This window comes from Mustelus asterias, chromosome 8, assembly GCF_964213995.1.
Source record: "Mustelus asterias chromosome 8, sMusAst1.hap1.1, whole genome shotgun sequence".
Classification (NCBI taxonomy): Eukaryota; Metazoa; Chordata; class Chondrichthyes; order Carcharhiniformes; family Triakidae; genus Mustelus; species Mustelus asterias.
The window spans coordinates 115,989,311-116,011,646 of NC_135808.1; the positions used below are offsets into that span (position 1 = coordinate 115,989,311).

Here is a 22,336-nt window from a genome sequence, read left to right on the forward strand (position 1 = left end):
TGCTTGGATAGCTCCTTCGTACCCCAAAGCTTTTTTGGTTTCACTTTCATCATCCACATTGTGGTACCCCATGAACTGACCAGGAACTGTGCCGAGGAACTTCCTGACTTATGAAGTTCTCAAGTGCATTAGCCATGCTAAATTCTTCCTCAATGAACCCGAACAGGCAGTGGAGTGTGGCGACTCGGGGCTTTTCACAGTAACTTCATTACTGTAAGCCGAGTTGTGACAATAATAAATAAACTAAACCATGCTTCTTAAATTTTGGCAACTGATCAAAGTATTTTTTAAAATTCAAATTAGAAATTTGAGCAGAATACACAATTCTATTAACAACCCGCTTGTCATTTCAGATTATGTTAATTTGTGAGTGGCATAACAGAAAACAAAATGTTAGTCAAAAGGTTTTGCATAAAGAATACTATTCAGGACTCAAGCCAGTATTATTAATCCGTTAGTAACAGCAGGAAAAGTCAGGGTTAAGCTTCAGCTTGAAGAATGACTGATTAAGCAGTCACAAAATAGAACAGCAAATACGTTTTCGTTTGTCTTTTGTACCTGACACAGAGGCGTCATCACAGTTTCCAATTCCATCCATATGTCCATCAGAGTAATTTTTAAAGGGAGAATGATTTGTCGTCGTATCTTGACCTGAAATTAAAGCAGATTGCTTTGGGAGAGAGCTACCTCCTGTAGTTAGATTTATCGCCGCATACGATGTTTTATGTATCTCACCCCTAGTTGATGATGGGGTTGGAGGAAGTACTGGGATAGTGTGATTATTTTCTTGATATGGCAACACCTCCCCATCGTCATCATCACTGATAATAACCAGTTCGGCTCGGATCGCTCCTTCGTACCCCAAAGCTTTTCTGGTTTCACTTTCATCATCCACATTGTGGTACCCCATGAACACCATGGTAACTGGCTCCTCAAGATTAGTGGAAGGCAAGGAATGGACAACATTAGAACTAATGACCGTTTCGTCAGAAGCAGACGACGACCCGCCATCATGATCAGTCTCTGAATTGATAAACACGGCCTCACGGTGGTTGTCCATTGGCTGATGGCACCGAACCTGCACTGAATTCAACTCGTTTTCGCTTAATGGTGACTCATTGCGTTGTTGACTCTGATGTTGTGTGGAGTTCGGAGACCTCAGATTGGCTACTGGGCACGGTGAGAAGGGAGCAGGTATAAAAGTTGGCTGTGGAAAAGTTGGCAAATCCCTTTCCTGATACACAGCAGTGTCATTGCTCCTATAGGTTTGAGCCATTACAGGGTTATGCCTCTCAATTCTATCACTTTTTATCATTGTTTCTTGAATGACTGGTTCAGAATCTGTCTGCCCAGTGAGTAACGTTTTAGGAGACTGGGGGATATCATGGGAAATTGAGTAAACAGGTGCGTGACATACTGCAGAAGTAGTGGCTTGATTTTCACCAGCCTGTTGTAAAAGTGCCTCCACCTCCTCATGAGTCATGTTATCTATGCCATTCTGCACCAGCCGTCCATCACTCCGTAAAGCATACACAGACTTGACCCCATCTTCATAGACTTTAACACCTTTGTTTTTGATTTCGTCGACCGTCACTGGTACAGTTGATAGAATAGTGCTTTCTCCAGTCTTCATATCCTTTTGTACATTGATTTCCACTGCAAACAAAGCTGTTAAAAAAATATTTATATGGATTAGTACTTAATTACCACTAGGATAAAACCTTTGTGGTTGTGAAGGAGCTATTAACGTGGTCTACCAATAATAAGAAATGATTACATCTATAAGAACATGAGAGCTAGGAGCAGGAGTAGACAATTCAATCCCTCGAGTCTGCTCCGCCATTCAATACAATCATGGCTGACCTCATCTCAATCTTATCTCCATCTTCTTGCCCTCTCCCCATAACCCTTCATCCTGCTACTAATTAAAAACCTATCTATCTCTTCCGCAAATTTGTTTCGTGTTCCTGCATTCACGGCACTTGAGTGTAGGGAATTCCACAGATTCATGACCCTTTGAGTGAAGTCATTCCTATTTATATCTGTTTTAAATCTGCCACCCCTTAGCCCTAAAAAGATGGCCTCTCTTTCTAGAATGTCCAACAAGGGTAAACATCCATTCTAAGTCTCCCCTCTCAATTCCCTTTAGCATCTTATATAGCTTAATTAGATCTCCTCTCATTCTTCTAAACTCTCGTGAGTATGGGCCTAAACTGTTCAATCTCGTATCATAAGACAAGTTCTTCATTCCTGGAATCAATCTAATGAATCTTCTCTGAACTGCTTCTAATGCATTTATGACCGTCCTTAAGTAAGAGAACTAAAACTTCATAGAGTACTCCAGACACAGTCTCACCAACACCCTATACAGTTTCAACAGCACTTCCCTACTTTTATACTCTTTTCCATTAGCAATGTTTGCCAAAACTCCATCCTTATTGCCTGTTGCACCTGCATACTAACTTTTTGCGATTTTGAAGTTTCTCTCCATTTAGATTATAAGTTGTCTTTTTATTCCTCCGACCAAAATGGATAACCTCACACTTATCCAGATTAAATTACATCTGCCAAATTTGATCCCACTAACCTAATAATAATCCATTTGTAAATTTCTTATTTCCTCTTGCTTTTCCACCTATTTTAGTGCCATCTGCAAATTTGGTTCCAGTACATTTTATCCCTGCATCAAAGTCATTAATATAGATTGTAAATAGTTGGGGTCAAGGACAGAATCCCGTGGCACCCCACTAGTTACAGCTTCTTAACCAGAAAAAAAACATTCACCCCCACTCTCTACTCTCTGTGGTTAGCCTATCCTCTATCCAAGCTAATATATGACCCCCAGCCCCATGGGATCTTCCCTTGTGTATTAACTTTTTGTGCGGCACTTTATCAAATGCCTTCTGAAAGTCCAGATACATTACATCTACATTACATTACACTACATTATCCACTTTGCTTGTTACATCTTTGAAGAACTCCAGCAAATTATTCAAACACGATCTATGCTTCATAAGACCATGCTGACACTGATGGATTGTGTTTTGACTTTCCAAATGTCCCATTACTATTTCCTTAATAATGGATTCCAACAGTTTCCCAACCACAGACATTAAACTAACTGGTCTGGAGTTTGCTACTTTTTTGAACAGGAGCTTTACATTAGCCTTCTTCCAGTCCACTGGGACTTTTCTGGAATCCACAGCATTTTGGAATATTATAACTAATGCTTCTGCCATCTCTTCTGCCACTTCCTTTAAGATCCTATGATGTAGGCCATCACACCTTGCGGGCTTGTTTGCCTTTAATCCCAAAAAATTGCTCAGTACTTTTTTCTCTTTTGATGAAGATTGTTTTTTAAGTCCCCCTTTTCAATAACTTCTGTATTTCCTGTTACTATTGGGATGGTTCTAGTGTCCTCCACCATGAAAACTGAGGCAAGATATTGATTTAGTGTCCCTGCTATTTCTACGCGGCATTATTAACTCTCCAATCTTGTCTTCTAAGGGATCAATGTTGACTTTAGCTACTCTCTTCCTTTTATATATTTACAGAATCTTTTGCTATTTGTTTCTATATTTGCACTAGATTTCTTTAATAACTTACCTTTGCTCTTTTTATTATAATTTAGTAATCCTTTGTTGGTCTTTAAAGGTTTCCCAATCCTCCAGCCTGCCACTGATTTTTGCAATATGGTATGCCTTAGTTTTTGCTTTTATGTTACCTTTAACTTCCTTGCTTATCCAGAGATACACCCCCCACCAACCCCTTTACAGTCTTTCTTCCTTTGTGGAATATATTTTAGTTAGAAGGAATTGAATATCTCCTTAATGTCTGCCACTGTTCACCAATTGTCCTACCTTTTAACCTTTCTGCCCTGTCCACTAGGGCAAAATCTGTCCTCATGCTTATGTAATTGCCTTGGTTTAACACCAGAGCACTAGTGTGGGATTCACATTTAATGCCTCCAAACTGAATTTGAAATTCAAGCATGCAATGATCACTCTTCCCTAGAGCATCCTTTGCTACAAGATCATTGAGTCCCATCTCATTACACAATACCAATACTAATATATATTGTCAGGCTTGGTTACTGACTCACCACCACCTCCATCATTTTCCAACTCCTTCCCATGAATAAGCAGACAGGGCATGCCCAAAAATACACACACACCAACATCCACCATTAAACTAGTGAGGAAAATGGTCACATCCTCTGCAACAACATCAAATGGGACTGGTACCTTTGCTGGAATGATCAATCATCATAATAATGGTGGTGTGGTTGAGCCACAGAGACACAGCTTGCTCAATACCCTCAGTGTTGTATTGGAATGGCCAAGTGTGAAACTTGGACCCAAATTTATCAAAGTCAACAGCACACCTTGGCTGGCAGTCCAGTGGATAGTAATCGTGTAGCAGAGTGTAAAGTGAAGCAGGAATTGATCGCTCTGGGTCTCAGCAACTCAACATTACAAATCAGTGCCGCAATTCTGATGATTCTAAAATTTGGTTGAAAGTATAGAGGAAAATTAAGTTTTCAGAACGGGATCCAGATCTTTCGGCATATGTTATCATGGCCAGGAAGCCTTCAATTTTTATGATCACCCATAGAATCCCTATGACCCATCGAGTCTGCACCAACCACAATCCCACCCAGGCCCTATTCCCATAACCCCACATATTTACAATCCCATATTTACCCTTCTAATCCCTTGACACTAGGGCCAATTTAGCATGGCCAATCAACCTAACCCGCACGTTCTTTGGACTGTGGGAGGAAACCGGAGCACCCGGAGGAAACCCACGCAGACACAGGGAGAATGTGCAAACTCCACACAGATTGGCCGGAATTGAACTCGGGTCCCTGGTGCCACGAGGCAGCAGTGCTAACCACTGTGCCATCGTGCTGATAGTTTTAAAAAATTCATTCATGGGACATGGGCGTCGCTGGCTGGCCAGCATTTATTGCCCATCCTTAGTTGTCCTTGAAGGGCAGCTGAGAGTTAATCACATTGCTGTGCCTCTGGAGTCACATGTAGGCCAGACTGGGTAAGGACGGCAGATTTCCTTCCCCAAAGGACATTAATGAACCAGATGGATTTTTCTGATAATCAGCAATGGTTTCATGGTCATCAATATATTCTAAATTCCAGAATTTTATTTAATTCAGATTCTGCCATCTTCCATGGCAGGATTCAAACCCGGGTCCCCAGAACATTAGCTGAGTTTCTGGAATCATAATCTAGTGATAATACCACTAGGCCACCACCTCTCCATGTAAGTTGACTTAACTTAGCCCTATAAAGATGTTCAATAATTCCAGTATGGAGGAATGTTTCTGTGGAGAAGGGGGAGGGGGATCAGGATATTGAATTTGATGATCAGCCATGATTAAAATGAATGGCGGAGGAGGCTCGAAGGGCCGAATGGCCTACTCCCGCTTCTAGTTTCTATGAAGCTATATTCACCAAGTCTGTCTTAGACTTGAAATTACTGAGTGCAATATCAGAATGACATTACCTGGCTATTAAAATGTAAGTGTTACTTGTTGTGTTTCAGTTCCTGCACCTCGTGGCGCACAAAGCAGACTTTCACCAGTTCCTGTAACAAGGTTTTCCTGGAACAGATCACTAGCCTGTCATCAGAGGCTTATAGCTTGAGGGGCACCACTCCGCATCAAGCTTGGCTGATGAGGGATCTCTCCTGCTCTTACTGCCTGTCATCAGCGTGTTGGAAGGATTTTACAAGCTGATACTCAGCCCGTTTAGCCACATTATGAATGGACCTTCCTTGGCCAACAAGTCCTGGAATGGGACTCAAATCCAGAGCTTCTGGCTCAGGTAGCAGGGATGCTACCCACTGCGCCACTTGACCCTCACGGTGTTAACTGTAGGAGGATGTAAATATGATAGGGATAAAGACTTAGGGAGAGATGTAGCATTAAGGGTTAGCATAATCACATGATGCTGATGTAATGATGGTGTAACATCACATGAATGAGTGGCAAATCTGGAGGGGGGGGGAGAAGTTCCAAACTGGTGCAGAATTCCCAATATGTACAAGTAACTGCAAATAAAGAGTAATTTTAACAAATTACAGCCTACTTTGGGAGAATAGACAAGCCTCAAAGAAACCTGTATGACCCTCGAACACACGACAAAACATTAACTACTTATTTAATGAATACTTTTCAACCATGAAATAGCAGGCAAAAAAAATTAGTGAGGAGATGAGAGTATTTTTTTTAGCCCAGAGCGTGTTACGATTTGGAGGTCACAGCCAGAAGGATTGGTGGGAATATTCAAAATTAACATTCAAGGAGGAATTGGATACATATTTGAAAGGAAATCATTTGCATGGTTATGAGGAAAGAGGGATTAAATGGATATTTCTTTCAGAGAGCTGACAGAACCATGAATGTCTAAATGGCTTCTACTGTATGATTCTCTGATTTGTTAACGGAACTTGAAATTTGAAAGAAATAGCTAATCCTCCCGACGTGGTCGAATTATTTGTTTAATTTCAAAAGAGATAATGGGCAGGATTTTCCAGCACTTTCACCTGCAGGATCTTCCAGTCCCGCCAAAGGTGACCCCCCCACACCACCTCCACCACCGCAGCAGGATCCCTGGCAGAAGGATGGACGAGTCACGCAAAACGCCATAGACATCGACGGGACTGGAAGATCCTGCCGGCAGCCAATGGCAATCCTTCGCTGCTGGAAAACACGCTACAGGAGGGCTGGAAAATCCTGCCAGTATCTTTAAGAAAAAGCTGTGAATGAATCATCACAACTGTACCTTCTTTAGGCTGCCCATCATCTTGTGTTGCCGTGTCTGGACTTGGTGTTCTTTGATGGATTTGAAGATTATACGATTTTGGAAGATCAGAAATTTCTGAGTATACAAACTTCGCATGGTCTATGAACAGTAACAGAAATAATTAATAATATGCCACACTAATAGTTATTGTTGCAAAATTGATGAAAGAAATGTTAAGGTTCATTTTCTCACCTTCATCATTCTCAGCCTGTGCGGCCTGTGAAGAGACAGTTAAGATTAATTTTGTGGTTTTATAAAACTGAATGTGCTACCAGCAAAATAATGATACCGTAAAATATAGAATATATATTGTACTCTTCAAATAAAAGGTGTTTCGACTGAATTGTTAAAGTAATATCTGCAATTGTTGCAACTCAGATGGTAATGTATTTTTGGAACCCAAAAAGGTTCAAACGAGGGCGGCATAGTGGTGCAGTGGTTAGCACTGCTGCCTCACAGTGCCAGAGACCTGGGTTCAATTCTGGCCTCAGATGACTGTCTGTGTAGAGTTTGCACATTCTCCCTGTGTCTGCGTGGATTTCCTCCGGGTGCTCTGGTTTCCTCCCACACTCCAAAGATGTGCGGGTTAGGTGGATTGACCATGCTAAATTGCTCCTTAACGTCAGGGAGATTAACAATACATGGGGTTACGGGGATAGGGCCTGGGCAGGGTTGTTGTCGGTGCAGGCTTAATGGGCTGAATGGCCTCCTTCTGCACTGTAGGGATTCTATGAAGCTATCTTCTGAATAATGTAAAACTACACATCTCTCTTATATATTTAAATTATTATTCTGAAACTCTAATACTTATTGAATAAGCCTAACACACTCAGGGCCCCAAGACGTGAGTAAATCCATAAAATATTTCAGTTTTTAGGTGGTGTGATAATATTTAGGACCATCAGAGCCTATTCTGCTTCAGAGTACATTAATTATTAGCCATTTATAGTTTATAGTTTAGTAGAAAGCCAATTTTTTACAATTGATGGGGCATCTGTAGAAAGAGAAGCACTTACATTTATATAGGACTTTATCTTCTCAATCAGAAACATCTAGAAACGCCCCACATAAAATGAATAACCAAGAGTACTGGTGTGACACAAGTAAAGCATTTGGACATTGTTTCAGAAGTTGTTTTAAACCCTTAATTTCAAGCAATTTTATATTTACAGTAATAGAATCATAGAATCCCTAGAGTGCAGAAGGAGGCCATTCGGCCCATCGAGTCTGCACCGACCACAATCCCACCCAGGCCCTATTCCTGTAACCCCACATATTTACCCTGCTAATCCCTCTGACATTGGGGTCAATTTAGCATGGCCATTCAACCTAACCCGCACATCTTTGGACCAAATAAAGTCTGAAGAATGTATAACTTTGGTATTTACGTTGGCACGTTAATGAGCAGAGAAGTATTAAGCCAACTTATTTAATTAACAGTTGAATGTTTTCAAAGGCAAGCCAGGGCTTGTGCATGGATTGCACGCATGGATTATTTTAAGTTAAAGTAACCCTGCTCGATCCTACCAAGCCCACAAGAGAATCTTTCTTTCATGCACTACAGAGTGACAGTTTGCTCAGCTATTACTACTGCTGCCTCAAAGTTAGAATTTACTGTGATATTGGGGCGTCACAGTGGCACAGTGGTTAGCACTGCTGCCTCACAGCACCAGGGATCCGGGTTCGATTCCTGGCTTGGATCACTATCTGTGCCGAGTCTGCACGTTTTCCCCTGGGTTTCGTCCGGGTGCTCCGGTTTCCTCCCAAAGTCCAAAAGACGTGCTGGTTAGGTGCATTGGCCGTGCTATATTCTCCCTCAGTGTACCCGATCAGGCACCGGAGTGTGGCAACTCGGGGATTTTCACAGTAACTTAGTTGCAGTGTTAATGTAAGCCTACTTGTAACACTAATAAATAAACTTTAAAAATAGGATGCAAAATTTGGGGTGAAGGGCAGTGCCAATGTGGGAGTGCCAGCCTCTGCCAACCCAGGGGCTATACTGACCTTTGCGCCTCCGGGGAATACTCCTTGATTAAATCATGTTTTTAAAAGCTGCTGTAAACCTCGATGATGTGATGTCGTTGAGGCATCAATATTCACTGCGATGGAGGGGGAGGTGGGGGTGGAATCCATGTGGCAGAGGGGCATTAAAATTTATCGCAATCCATTAAAATGAAGTCTTGCCCTTCTTGAGTGCGAACCTTGTGACATTGCTGGTGAGGGGTGTGGAAAATCAGGAAAAGATTCTCTCCTGATTTTTTGCCTGTGTCCCGTGGACTTGGCTCAAAATTACCCTTATTATCTCGATGGATACAGCAGCAAGATGAGGAATTCCATTGTCATTGCTATTATCTTTTAGAAGAGCTGTTGAACTGAGATCCTGCCCTGCTCTATTCTACAGCTTGCATTGATGTCCACAACCTTGTAGTAATACTTGACAATAAACAGGAAGTCCCTGTGATGTCCTGGCTAGCATTACCCAAATCAGCAGCACCAGAAATAGATTAACTTTTGTTATTCACTCATTAAATAATTTTGAATATTTCACCTTTATTATATCCGCTGTGGATCTTTCTGCAGCTTTCAGTTTTTTCAGTAACAGTTGTTCATTAAATGAAATTTGGGCTTCTTGGCTCTCAAGATATTTGATTTCCTCTTCAAGCCTATGGATAAAGTTCAATTTTAGAATGATCAGTTTTAAAAATTCAATAAAACTTAATGATAAGTTGTATATTTTGCAGCATTCTTCCTCATCGAACATGTATCCAGAAAGCGCCGACGGGTTTGTACCAGGTAGAAATTTGATATGAACTTATCTCCTGTAGCAAATTTGTTTTCTGTCAAAACCAGCAGTCTGTAGACTGAATAATACATTCACCGGAAACCTCTAACCTCCTCTGCAGCTGGGATTCTCCATTGGCCGCGACTTTTCCAAGTGTCATAACAGCGGGAAAACTGGACCAACGTGGACCAGACTGCAATCGTCCAACACTTCGACATTTTTTGGGAGAGCGGTGGGTTACACGCTGCAAAGTGATCGGGTGCCATTTTGAAAGGACATCCCAATCGCACTGAAATACCCTCTCTCTTTCCCCATGGGCATTGAGATCACTCCCTCATCGGTGGCAAGTTTCCCCACCCCGTCCCCTACATGGATTGGCAGCATCAGGGCAGTGGGGTCCCCTCACTGGGTCTCACTGCCCGACCCCTTACATGCCCTAACTGACATGCTCCACCCTTTCATGCCCCACCTCTTCACGTCCCACCCTTTCATACCCCACCCCCTCACCCTTCCATCACACTCCTGACTTGTGCCTTGTAGAGGGTGGACAGACTTTGGGAATCAGGATGCGAGTTACTTGCAGCAGAATTCCTAGCCTTTGACCTGCTCTGGTAGCCACACTGTTTATACGGCTAGTCCAGTTCAGTTTCTGGTCAATGGTAGCCCCGGGATTTTGATAATGGGGGATTCAATGGTGTTAATGCCAGTGAATGTCAAGGGAAACTTTGACACTGGCCCAGATTTTTGCTTTGACGGATGGGTCTAGTGGGACTGGGGTTGGGCCAGGATTTGCGCATGCATTGTTTACAGAGGCAGCTGGCCATTTAAACCAACAGCTGCCTTCACTGAAGTGAGATTTTGGTAGGCCATGAGGGTAAATCCCGGCGTGTGCAGATTAGACCAGGAAAGAATTAGTCCGAATTTGGTGGCTTTGTGTAGCTCACCGGTGTATCCCTTTGGAAGTGCTGACAAGTGGGATTAGGCGGGCAAGTCAGGGCATTTCATGCATCGGTGCAGACTTGATGGGCCGAAGGGCCTCTTCTGCACTGTAGTAATCTGTGATTCTGTAATTCTGTGAAATGTAAGGCACCCCTTTGGGTATGGTCCTGTGACACCTTTGGAAGATGTAAAGCACCCTTTGGGTTGTCAAAGCTGATTGTGCCTAAAAATTGCTTAAACTCATTGGTTCTGTCAAAGCTGCCAAGGAACTGTCAAGCGGTCAAGTAACTGTCAAGCTGTCAAAGAACTGTCAAATGATACGAGGTGAGTTGTCTTTTTAAATAACCTAAACTAAGTGCCGAAGAACAGAGGCAGGCTTTCTGTCCAGCCTGCCTTGCACCTGACGGCCTCTGCAATCATTTTGGCGGTGGCAGGTCCAATTGAGGCCTTCTCCCTCATCCCCCTTGGAAAGAAAATCCCAACTGCGGGCATCCATTTTTTAAAGGTTGGGTTTGCAGAGCTGGGAATTCTCTGTACACCCAACCTGGGAGTGAAAACCTAGGCCTCCCTCTGTCCACAGACACTGCCTGACCCACTGAACATGTTCCAACACCGTTTTGTTTTTCTATCTTTTAAAAAAAATTGTTTCAAAGATACAAGGATGATGGAAACATCCCTCAGGCAGTAGTTCTCCACTCTGACAGTGTGCCGAGGCTAGATTGCAAGATCAATCAGGAAATGAAAAATCCTGCCTTAGAGAAAGTATTTTTCCATCTGACCCTGAATCACTGAAGTGAGGTCGCAAGTAGCTCAAGGGAAATTGTGATCTACAAGGGCTCCAGCCCAATCAGATTGTGTTTAATCTAACTGAACAAGATGTATCCTTTAACATGGCAGTCAATCTGTTCACTCTTAAACACAAATGGATAAGATTTCTTTTGTTTGCTGTGAGCAGCAATATTGTAAACGTAAGGTAAAGATTGCTTTTGATTGCTATTTCCAGCAAAATAGCAAGTGTATCTTTTACAATACATCTACAAGTCATGGTCACAATGTCACTACCGCTTACATAGCTTCAGGCAAAAGCTTTCCCCCAATCTAGCTCACTGAAATTTTCCACTGATAGCACAGTGCCAAGTATTTCAGTCGAATTTTTTTGCTGAAGCATGCATCTTTCACTGCGGTTGGAATCTGAACTTCAACTTGACACTGCTCTCATTCTTTCTCGGGATATGGGCATCACTCGCTAGACCGGCATTTATTGCCCACCCCTTATTGCCCTTGAGAAGGTGGCGGTGAGCAGCCTTCTTGAACCACCTTAATCCCTGTGGTGTCGGTAGCCCCCAGAATGCTGTTAGAGAGGGAGTTCCAGGATTCAGACCTTAAGTGTCAAAATGAATTTTCTTTCAGTTAAGGTCCTGCTTGAACAAGGTTGGGCCTGTACTCATTGGAGTTTAGAAGAATGAGAGGTGATCTTATATAAGATTCTGAGGGGGCTAAGAGGGTGTTTCCCTTTGTGAGGGAATCCAAATGTGGAGATGCCGGTGTTGGACTGGGGTGGGCACAGTAAGAAGTCTTACAACACCAGGTTAAAGTCCAACAGGTTTATTTGGAACCCACGGAGAGGGATCTTACCAGAATTTGATAAAGTGTAAATTCCAGTGAGAAAAATGGAGTGAATCCCACCGTCAGCTCCAGTGTAATTTCTGACCAATTCTTGAGCCTCATTGGCAAAAGTTTTCATGTCCACAAGAATCACGCTACGCCCTGAACAGCCTCCCTCTGATTCACCTGCTCAACACTTAATCGTGCCAATCACCGGGGAGCTGCATATAAATGGCTCCCCAGCACTTGTTCCACAGCGACTATAGGGGATGGCAGCCAGAAAGCCCGCACTGCATTGTTCAGAGGGAGCCCTGACCAGACTTTCCGATGGAGTGGAGCAGAGGCGGGATGCACTCTACGCCCCTCTCCAGGAGAAGGCACCCGCCAAGGTCATCACCCTTGGCGGGATGCAGTGGCAGCCCCGGTGAGTGCAAGCTCATGGCGGATGTGCCGCAAGCTCATGCAGCAGTGCCGCAAGAAGATGAATGATCTTCTGCACTCAGCCAGGGTTAATGAGCCTCATGCAGCCTGTTTCTGGACCCCATCGCACACTCCTCCTATCTCCACCTTCATCTCTCACCCAATAACTTCGGCCTTTGCCAATACCTGTAAAAAGGCCCTCTTCCCCCTTCCCCGAATCACTATGTTCCCCCTACTTGCTGCTATGCTCCTCACACTCCAGCTCCTCACACTCCAACTCCCACTCAGGACCCACGCCTGCCACACCTCATCACCATCTTAAATGTCAACGCTGCCGCCTACACTCTTCCTCTCTGTGTCATTACACGACAAGCTCAACCACAACAAGTGTGAGCAAACACGCCCAGCCGGAGTAATGCCGGAGCTCAGAACCGTACGCCATTTGAGGAGAGAGCTCTTGAGCTGGCCAGGGAGGAGGAAGAGTGTGTCTGCGCTGGTGGTGAAGTGGGGGCAGCAGATAAACATGTGAATCCTCAAGATGTGGTGTCATTCCTCAATTCTCAAGTGAGTAATTAATGTTTGATTTGATTTGATTTATTATTGTCACATATATTGGCATACAGTGAAAAGTATTGCTTCTTGCGCGCTATACAGACAAAGCATACCGTTCATAGAGAAGGAGAGGAGAGAGTGCACGATGTTACAGTCATAGCTAGGGTGTTGAGAAAGATCAACTTAATGCGAAGTAGCTCCATTCAAAAGTCTGACAGCAGCAGTGAAGAAGCTGTTCTTGAGTCAGTTGGTCTGTGATCTTAGACTTTTGTATCTTTTTCCCGACGGAAGAAGGTGGAAGAGAGAATGTCTGGGGTGCGTGGGGTCCTTGAGTATGCTGGCTGCTTTTCCAAGGTGGTGGCAAGTGTAGACAGAGTCAATGGGTGGGAGGCTGGTTTGAGTGATGGTCTGGGCTTCATTCATGACCCTTTATAATTTCTTGTGGTCTTGGATAGAGCAGGAGCCACACCAAGCCGTGATACAACCAGAAAGAATGCTTTCTGTGGTGCATCTGTTGTTCCCTCCTTTACCCCATGTAATGCACTAATGCAATCTCCCTTCTCTCACAGGCAAAGCAGTAGAGCAGGCTGGACCATCCTTGTGCCCTCTGACCCACCAGACTCAAGCGGTTCCAAGGGAGACTTCTCAGACCCCACAGCTGAAGAGGGGTCACAGCTGTCACCAGCATCAGTGCAGATACTCACACCTCAGTGGGATCACAAAGTAGACCGACTTCCGGGTTACTCATTGGTGAGCACCTCACAGCTCAGATCCACAGCAGATGGGGGCAGTAATGTCCGAGGGAACTGGTACTCGGAGGGATGTCGGAGGCCAGGACTCTGCTGGCCCCCTGACTGATGATTTGCCCTTGAGTCCAGGTGTACCAGAGCTGCTGGAGCTGCAAAGGCAGAGTCACGAGCATCAGGAGGGGATGACAGCATTCCTCCTCGGACTGCAAGGCCCACCGGGGGAGTCCCATCACCTCCTATCTGAGGTGATGGTGCCATCACTCCAGTGGACCTCGGCCAATAGGCTGACGTCTGCAGTGCAGATCTTGGTGCAGGACATGCACTCCATGGCAGAAGATGTCCGCACTGTGGCTCAGCTCATGATCTCCATGTCTGTGGGCTTCAACTGCATGGTGCAGGCGCTGGTGGGAATCCACGAGTGTCTGCACCAGAGGACGGTGGGGCTTCTGGACCTCACTCCAGTTGCCCCTCTATCCTATAGAGGACCACTGGGCCCATCGGGCACCCAAAAAAATGAAGATCATCTGGTGCACATCCTGGGGCCTTCCACCCAGGAGACCCTGGGGGTGTCCAGCCTATCTGAGTCCCCCCTTCCTACGAGCGACACACCTCCAGCCCCACTCACCTATGAGAGCAGCACTGCAATACCCCGTGCTGCCTGAGAGCAGGCCAGGGCCCTCGTGGTGCAGGACCCCCAGAGGATGCCTGCCAAGGTCATCTCAGGCAACAGGGCATGGAAGTCAGCAGGCCGCCTAACCTCAGCTGCGGATCCTGGGGAAGCACGTAGAAGTATTTACCTTGCTAATCTCCCTGACACTAGTGGGCAATTTAGCATGGCCAATCCACCTAACCTGCATGTCTTTCAGACTGTGGGAGGAAACCGGAGCACCCGGAGGAAACCCATGCAGACACGGGGAGAACATGCAGACTTCGCAGAGACAGCTACCCGAGGCCTGAATTGAACCCTGGTCCCTGGCGCTGTGAGGAAGCAGTGCTAACCACTGTGCCACCGTGCCAGTGCTAACCACTGTGTAGCCTGAGCGCTTACCTCTGATATCCCCCATGGAGGTGATGGGGCTAGGGTCAAGTTTACCTGTTTATCTGTTGTAAATGTCACTGACGTGATGACACGCCAGCGCCAGCTGAATATTTGTTGTGGGCCTAATATCCAGTGTGAGAGCTCGCTAATGATATGCTGATACAGTCAAGTTAAGTTCGTGCCCTTCCTCAGCGTGTTCCACATCACTCTGCCAGCGGGCTTAACTCAAAATCGGAAAACACAATCTCGCCAGCGAGAATCACGCTTTTACAAACTCTCTGCATTTGAAGCTCGCGCTGCCATTCCCATGGACGGCGAACACGGGCTAAAGATCTCACCTAGAACTCGGGGAGGCTTCGTTTCAAAATAGGGGCTCGCCCATTGGAGACGGAGATGAGGAGGAATTTCTTCTCTCAAATGGTGTTTGGAATTCTCTTCTCCAGAGAGCGATGGAGACAAAATCATTTATTGAAGGCTGAGTTAGACAGTTCTCTGATTGCAAGGATGTCAAGCATTGTGGAGAAAGGGGGCAGGTGGGAAAGTGGATCTAAGGCCTCAATCAACTCAGCCATGATCTTATTGAATGGCGGAACATACCTGAGGGGCTGAATGGCCTACACATGCTCCTATTTCTTATGATTTTATGTTCTTATTGATCGATGATAAATAGGAATGTTTATAGACAGGATTTTATTTTTACTCTACACAATGACTATACTCTTGCTCGAAATAGAGGCTGTTAAAATCCTCTGGATGCGATCCCAGCAATTATATTCGGGTTGCACCCACCAGGGGCCGCTGCTGTTGATTAGCACTGTGGTCAGGCCCATCATTCACATAAACATGGTGGGCCCCGCTGAGGGGAATTCCTGGATCACATTCGAGACCACAATCACAAGCGTTGAAAATCTATTGCTAATCTGCCAAATTTCATAACACGTAAACTTTGGCAAATCACTCGCATTTTCTTTCTTGCAGAGAATTATGTTGTCAGCTTGCAGTCAGACACTGGCACCCACAGGTATCCTAGAATCCCTACAGTGCAGAAGGAGGCTATTCAGCCCATCGAGCCTGCACCGACAACAATCCCACCCAGGCCCTATCCCCATAACCCCACATATTTACCCCACTAATCCCCCTGACGCTGAGAAGCAATTTAGTACGGTCAATCAACCTAACCCGCACATTTTTTGGACTGTGGGAGGAAACTGGAGCACCCAGAAGAAACCCACGCAGACACGGGGAGAACGTGCAAACTCCACACAGACAGTGACCCGAAGCCGGGAATCGAACCCGGGTCCCTGGCGCTGTGAGGCAGCAGTGCTAACCACTGTGCCACCGTGCCGCCCAGGTATTCTGATCCCCTTGCCCAGGGAGCTTATTTAGAAAGATGAGGGGAAGTTATTAAAGTACTTGATAAGGTCGATTCAAATAAAATCAAATTTATTTGATTTTGTTTTAAATTTGCACATTGATCCATTTTATCTGAAGTTTGATGTGATTTAATTGTGGACAAAATACTGGCACTCCATAAAATATTTCAGGATTGCCCAACCATGTAGTCAGGTGCGAACTTTCACTTTGCATCGAGTTTACAGATTTTATATAACAGTAGTCTGCAAATACACCTAACAAAAAGGAACCGAATGAACCTAGTTGCTCAATAATATATGTATTGATACAGGATAATGTACACATTTTATTAAATGAACATTACATCAAAGTCATGCTTGGATCACGGTTGAGTTTAAATACTGAGATGCTGCTTTTCAAACTCCGAGGGGATGAACAGCTTGTGGCTGACAGCTCTACAACTGTTACAAAGCTCACCAGTGACCTATCGTGGCAGAAACGATGTGCTGTGCCAACATTTTTACTGTCAGCCCGTGATGTAACACATTGCAGCTCCATTCCTGCTGTGTTAGCTGCACATCCAAGAGTTGCAACAGGAGATTCTACAAGTAGTCACAATTGTTTCTCATTCTGGGCACTACAATTGAGGAAGGATGTAAAACCTTATCAAGGGTGCAGAAAAGGTTGACACGAATGATCCCAGGGGTGAGGGACTTCAACCACATAGGTGGATAGGAGGTACTGAGGTTGTTCTCCTTAGAGAAGAGAAGCTAGGGAGAAACTGGTTCCATTGGCAGAAGGGTTGTGAAGGGGCGACATGGTGGCACAGTGGTTAGCATTGCTGGCTCACAGCGCCAGGGACCTGGGTTCAATTCCCGGCTTGGGTGACTGTGCGGAGTTTGCACATTCTCTCTGCGTGGGCTTCCTCCGGGTGCTCCGGTTTCCTCCCACAGTCCGAAAGATGTGCTGGTTAGGTGCATTGGTCATACTAAATTCTCCCTCAGTGTGCCCGAACAGGCGCCGGAGTGTGGCGACTGGGGGATTTTCACAGTAACTTCATTGCAGTGTTAATATAAGCCTACTTGTGACATTAATAAATACAAAAAAAGGTTGAAGGGAGATTTGATTAAGATGTTTGCAATCATGAGGGATCTGACAAGAGCAGCTAGGGAGAAACTGGTTCCATTGGCAGAAGGGCTTTGCTGCAGACACTGATTTCAGGTGAATGTCAATGGAATTAAAGTCGATGTGGAAAGGCTTTTTTTCTGAATGAATGGCTTGAACCTTCAATTCAGTGTCTAAGACTGGTAGGAGACAGATTCACAGTAAGAAGTCTCACAACACCAGGTTAAAGTCCAACAGGTTTATTTGGTAGCAAATACCATAAGCTTTCGGAGCACTGCTCCTTCGTCAGATGGAGTAGAAATGTGCTCTCAAACAGTGCACAGACACAGAAATCAAGTTACAGAATACTAATTAGAATGCGAATCTCTACAGCCAGCCAGGTCTTAAAGGTACAGACAATGTTGTAGAGATTCGCATTCTAATTAGTATTCTGTAACTTGATTTCTGTGTCTGTGCACTGTTTGAGAGCACATTTCCACTCCATCTGATGAAGGAGCAGCGCTCCGAAAGCTTATGGTATTTGCTACCAAATAAACCTGTTGGACTTTAACCTGGTGTTGTGAGACTTCTTACTGTGTTTACCCCAGTCCAACGCCGGCATCTCCACATCGAGACAGATTCAATCAGGGCTTCAGAAATGGTGGTGGATAATTGTAGAAAAAAAACAAATGCAGGGCTACAGGGAGAGGGCGGGAGAGTGAAACCAGCTGAGCTGTTCTTGTAGAGTGCTGGCATAGACATAATGGGCCAAATGGCCTCCATGTGTGTTGTAGCTATACAATGATTCTGTGGTAGATAAAAATGAGAGAAGTAACTCCATCTATCTTTGCCCCTTAGTGTCCTGAGATGTGTAGGTGAGAGGGACTAGTGGATAAAATATGTAGGGATATGAGGGTAGGGCCTGGGTGGGATTGTTGGTTGGTGCAGACTCGATGGGCCAAATGGCCTCTTTCTGCACTGTAGGATTTCTATGATCTATCCATGATCTTGGCTTATCATTGAATTGACTCTTGAATGAAGTTTTGTTTTACTTCATCCATGGGACTGGGTGTTAGTGAGAAGGCTGGTATTTACTGCTCATCCCTAATTGCCCTCTCGAAGGTGATGTTGGATGCATACATTTCTGTGCTATTCCTCTCTCACTCACTACCTGTCAATTGGCCAATTAAGCCCTTTAAGCAGGCAATTAATTTCCACTTAAGGATCAGCACTGGGATTTAACCAGTGGCAGGAGAGGCCCTCACTCACCGAGTGCCTTACACATGCTGCTGGTGGACACAGAGGGTATCCCTCCTCAGCAGGCCCATTGAGTCCATTGGCAGCTCTCCCCAGTTGCCCTCCTCCGTCATGGCCTCTCAAACAGCAACCCCCCCCACCCCCCTGGGGCCTGCCAGCTTGACACACCCACCAAGAGCTCCAAAACACCTCCCCAAATCCCAATCCAGCACCGCACATCTCTGTCCTGAAGTTCTGGGGTGCTGCTGGCCTCTGTTTGGCCAGTATCTCCATGAGAAGCAACTTCCAGTCTTGGGGGGATGGATATCCCATCTCATTCCTACTAGCTATAAGGCAAACTCTGACCCCATCTGCCCCCACACTGACATTTTAGCTGGTAGGGTTTGGAGTGGAGGGGTGGTGTGTGTGTGGGGGGGGGGGGGGGGGGGGGGGGTTGATAAGGGAAAAAAAAAATAGAATCTGGCACCTATTATAATTCCACCCATTGTGTGATGTTCTGGTCTCCTTAAGATGGGGCTCTGTTCTCTGGAGAAGAGAAGACCAAAGGAATCTTTAAAGTTGTGATGGTGTTTGATTAGGTGCATGAGGAGTAACTGTTTCCATCTGAAGGTGCATCCAGAGTAAGGAGATGCAAATATGTGATGGCCACAAACAACTTAAATGGAGTTTGGGAAAAGTTTATGGACCATAAGACATAGGAGCGGAAGTAAGGCCATTCGGCCCATCGAGTCCACTCCACCATTCAATCATGGTTGATTTCAACTCCATTTACCCGCTCTCTCCCCATAGCCCTTAATTCCTCGAGAAATCAAGAATTTATCAATTTCTGTCTTGAAGACGCTCAACGTCTCGGCCTCCACAGCCCTCTGTGGCAATGAATTCCACAGACCCACCACTCTCTGGCTGAAGAAATTTCTCCTCATCTCTGTTCTAAAGTGACTCCCTTTTATTCTAAGGCTGTGCCCCCGCGTCCTAGTCTCCCCTGTTAATGGAAACAACTTCCCTACGTCCATCCTATCTAAGCCGTTCATTATCTTGTAAGTTTCTATCAGATCTCCCCTCAACCTCCTAAACTCCAATGAATATAATCCCACGATCCTCAGACGTTCATCGTATGTCAGGCCTACCATTCCTGGGATCATCCGTGTGAATCTCCGCTGGACCCGCTCCAGTGCCAGTATGTCCTTCCTGAGGTGTGGGGCCCAAAATTGCTCACAGTACTCCAAATGGGGCCTAACCAGTGCTTTATGGAGACTGTGGGTGGGATTTTATAGCCTTGCTCGTCCCGAGACCATAAAATTCCACCCAAGGTCAACAGAGCTTTCCATGGTCTGCCCCTCGCTGGCTCCGATTCCCATGGTGGGCGGAATGGTAAAATTCCCGGCCTGGAGGCCTCGCTGCTACATTGAAGCCAGTAGCATTGACACTTTGAGAGGAGGTTTGATGTCTCCACATGAGGAAATGAGAGTAGCGAGATATGGGATCAGGAGGGGAGGAGGTTTGGCTGGATTCTGAAGCCATGATGTGGAGATGCCGGCGTTGGACTGGGGTAAACACAGTAAGAAGTTTAACAACACCAGGTTAAAGTCCAACAGGTTTATTTGGTAGCAAAAGCCACAAGCTTTTGGAGCCTTAAGCTCCTTCTTCAGGTGAGAAAGGTTCACCTGACCTGACCTCACCTGAAGAAGGAGCTTAAGGCTCAGAAAGCTTGTGGCTTTTGTTACCAAATAAACCTGTTGGACTTTAACCTGGTGTTGTTAAACTTCTTACTGGATTCTGAAGACCAGTTTTTGTTTGGATTTGATTTATTATTGTCACGTGTATTGGGATACAGTGAAAAGTATTGTTTCTTGCGCGCGATACAGACAAAGTATACTGTTCATAGAGTACATGGGGAGAAGGAAAGGCGAGGTTGCAGAATAGTGTTATAGGAATAGCTAGGGTGCACAGAAAGATCAGCTTAACATGAGGTAGGTCCATTCACAGCTCTGATGACAACAGGGAAGAAGCTGTTCTGGAGTCCAATGGCCTGTCTGTCTGCTGTAATTCTCTGTTACACTCAAAAGCCAATTTAACCATTGATTATTCAGCATATCGCTGCCAATATGCAGCAATCTGCTCCCCCAATCACACCCAAATAAGGGGAGTAACAAAGAAGGACAGTTTAATGAACAAAAGGGAAAGAACCTTCTCTTCATTCAGCTTCACCTCTCTCAGCGCCCGACTCCCTTCTGTCCGGAGAGAACGCTCACTCATGGGGTCACAACTTGAACAACCAACCGAATAACGAAAAATATGAAAAAGGACTCTGATAAAAAGTCGAGTTAATTCAGAGTTCCAGGCTGGGATTTTAGCTCCCTCTGTTGGCTGAAACCAGGCAGTGCAAGAATTTAAATTGAAGATCTTGTACCCTGCAATTATAGAATCCCTACAGTGCAGCTGAGGCCATTTGGCCCATCGCGTCTGCACCGACAACAATCCCATCTAGGCCTTATCTCCGTAACCCCACATATTTACCCCACTAATCCCTCTAACCTATGCATTCCGGGACAATTTAGCATGGCCAAAGTACCTAACCTGCACATCTTTGGACTGTGGGAGGAAACCGGAGCATCCGGAGGAAACCCACACACACAGGGGGAGAACGTGCAAATTCCACACAGTGACCCAAGCTAGGAATCAAACCCAGGTCCCTGGAGCTATGAGGCAGCAGTGCTAACCACTGTGTCACTGTGCCACCCGTACAGAGCATCCCACCAGGCCCTATCCCCATAGCCCCACGTATTTATTCCAATAATCCCCTTAACCTACACATCTTCAGACACAAAGGAACAATTTAGCATAGCCAATCCATCTAACCTGCACATCATTGAAGTGTGGGAGGAAACTGGAGCACTTGAAGGAAACCCACGCAGACACAGGGAGAATGTGCAAACTCCGCACAGTCACCTGAGGCCAGAATTGAACCTGGGTTCCTGGCCCTGAGCAGTGCTAACCACTGTGCCACCGTGCTGCCTTTATCTTTAGATTATCTTATGGCTCAATGGCAGAGGTGTTCCCCTGATTTAGCAACATTTAATTAGTCTAATTGAGGTTAAATTTTGTAGATTGGATCCCTAAAACAATATGAGTTATAAAATAACTTACGAAGCGAGGAGCAGCAGGAATATTTCACCAGAATCCATGAAAAGTGGTTTGAGCTGCAAATGTACTCCCATTGCCTCCCTGGCTCTGTATTCTGGAAAGCCCCCTTCCTTACACCCGATCCTCTGCTGCTGACTAATGAGACGCCAATGGAAACTAAGATCAGGATGTTGATTCAATTCACTCACCCTGAAACCAGAAAATCCCGCCTGAGGTCAGCGGACCTTTCCATAGTCCGCCCCTCACTCACTCCGATTTCCGTGGCGGGCCGAACGGCAGAATTCCAGCCAATGTTTCTCCTATTCACCACTGCCAAAGAGGACAGTTTCTCTCACAGCCTCTACACTCTCTCCCTCCTCTTTTCTCTATTGCTGCAATTTCTGAATTATTTGTTGCCCTTCTCCATTTCTTCCCTCTCACCCCCAAGTCTGTTTTCATTCTACTTTCTGCACCATCTCCAATACAACATCTCTCCCTCCCTCTCTGTCCCCTCTTCCTTCCTCTTTGCCCCCTCTCTCCTTCCCTCTCTGCTTCCCTCTCTCCCTCCCCCCCTCTCTTCCTCCCCCCC

The 22,336-nt window shown here is 45.3% G+C and overlaps 1 protein-coding gene across 1 annotated transcript in view; it reads right to left on the bottom strand.

The window, feature by feature from the left end:
- Positions 1 to 22,336, bottom strand: part of palmdb (palmdelphin b) — a 91,215-nt gene that overhangs the window by 15,642 nt on the left and 53,237 nt on the right. The window contains exons 5-8 of the mRNA XM_078219437.1: positions 9,373 to 9,487; positions 7,017 to 7,041; positions 6,804 to 6,923; positions 559 to 1,668 (exon numbers count right to left, since the gene is read on the bottom strand). Coding sequence (XP_078075563.1) covers positions 559 to 1,668; positions 6,804 to 6,923; positions 7,017 to 7,041; positions 9,373 to 9,487 — 1,370 coding nt within the window. The remainder of the gene's footprint in view (positions 1 to 558; positions 1,669 to 6,803; positions 6,924 to 7,016; positions 7,042 to 9,372; positions 9,488 to 22,336) is intronic.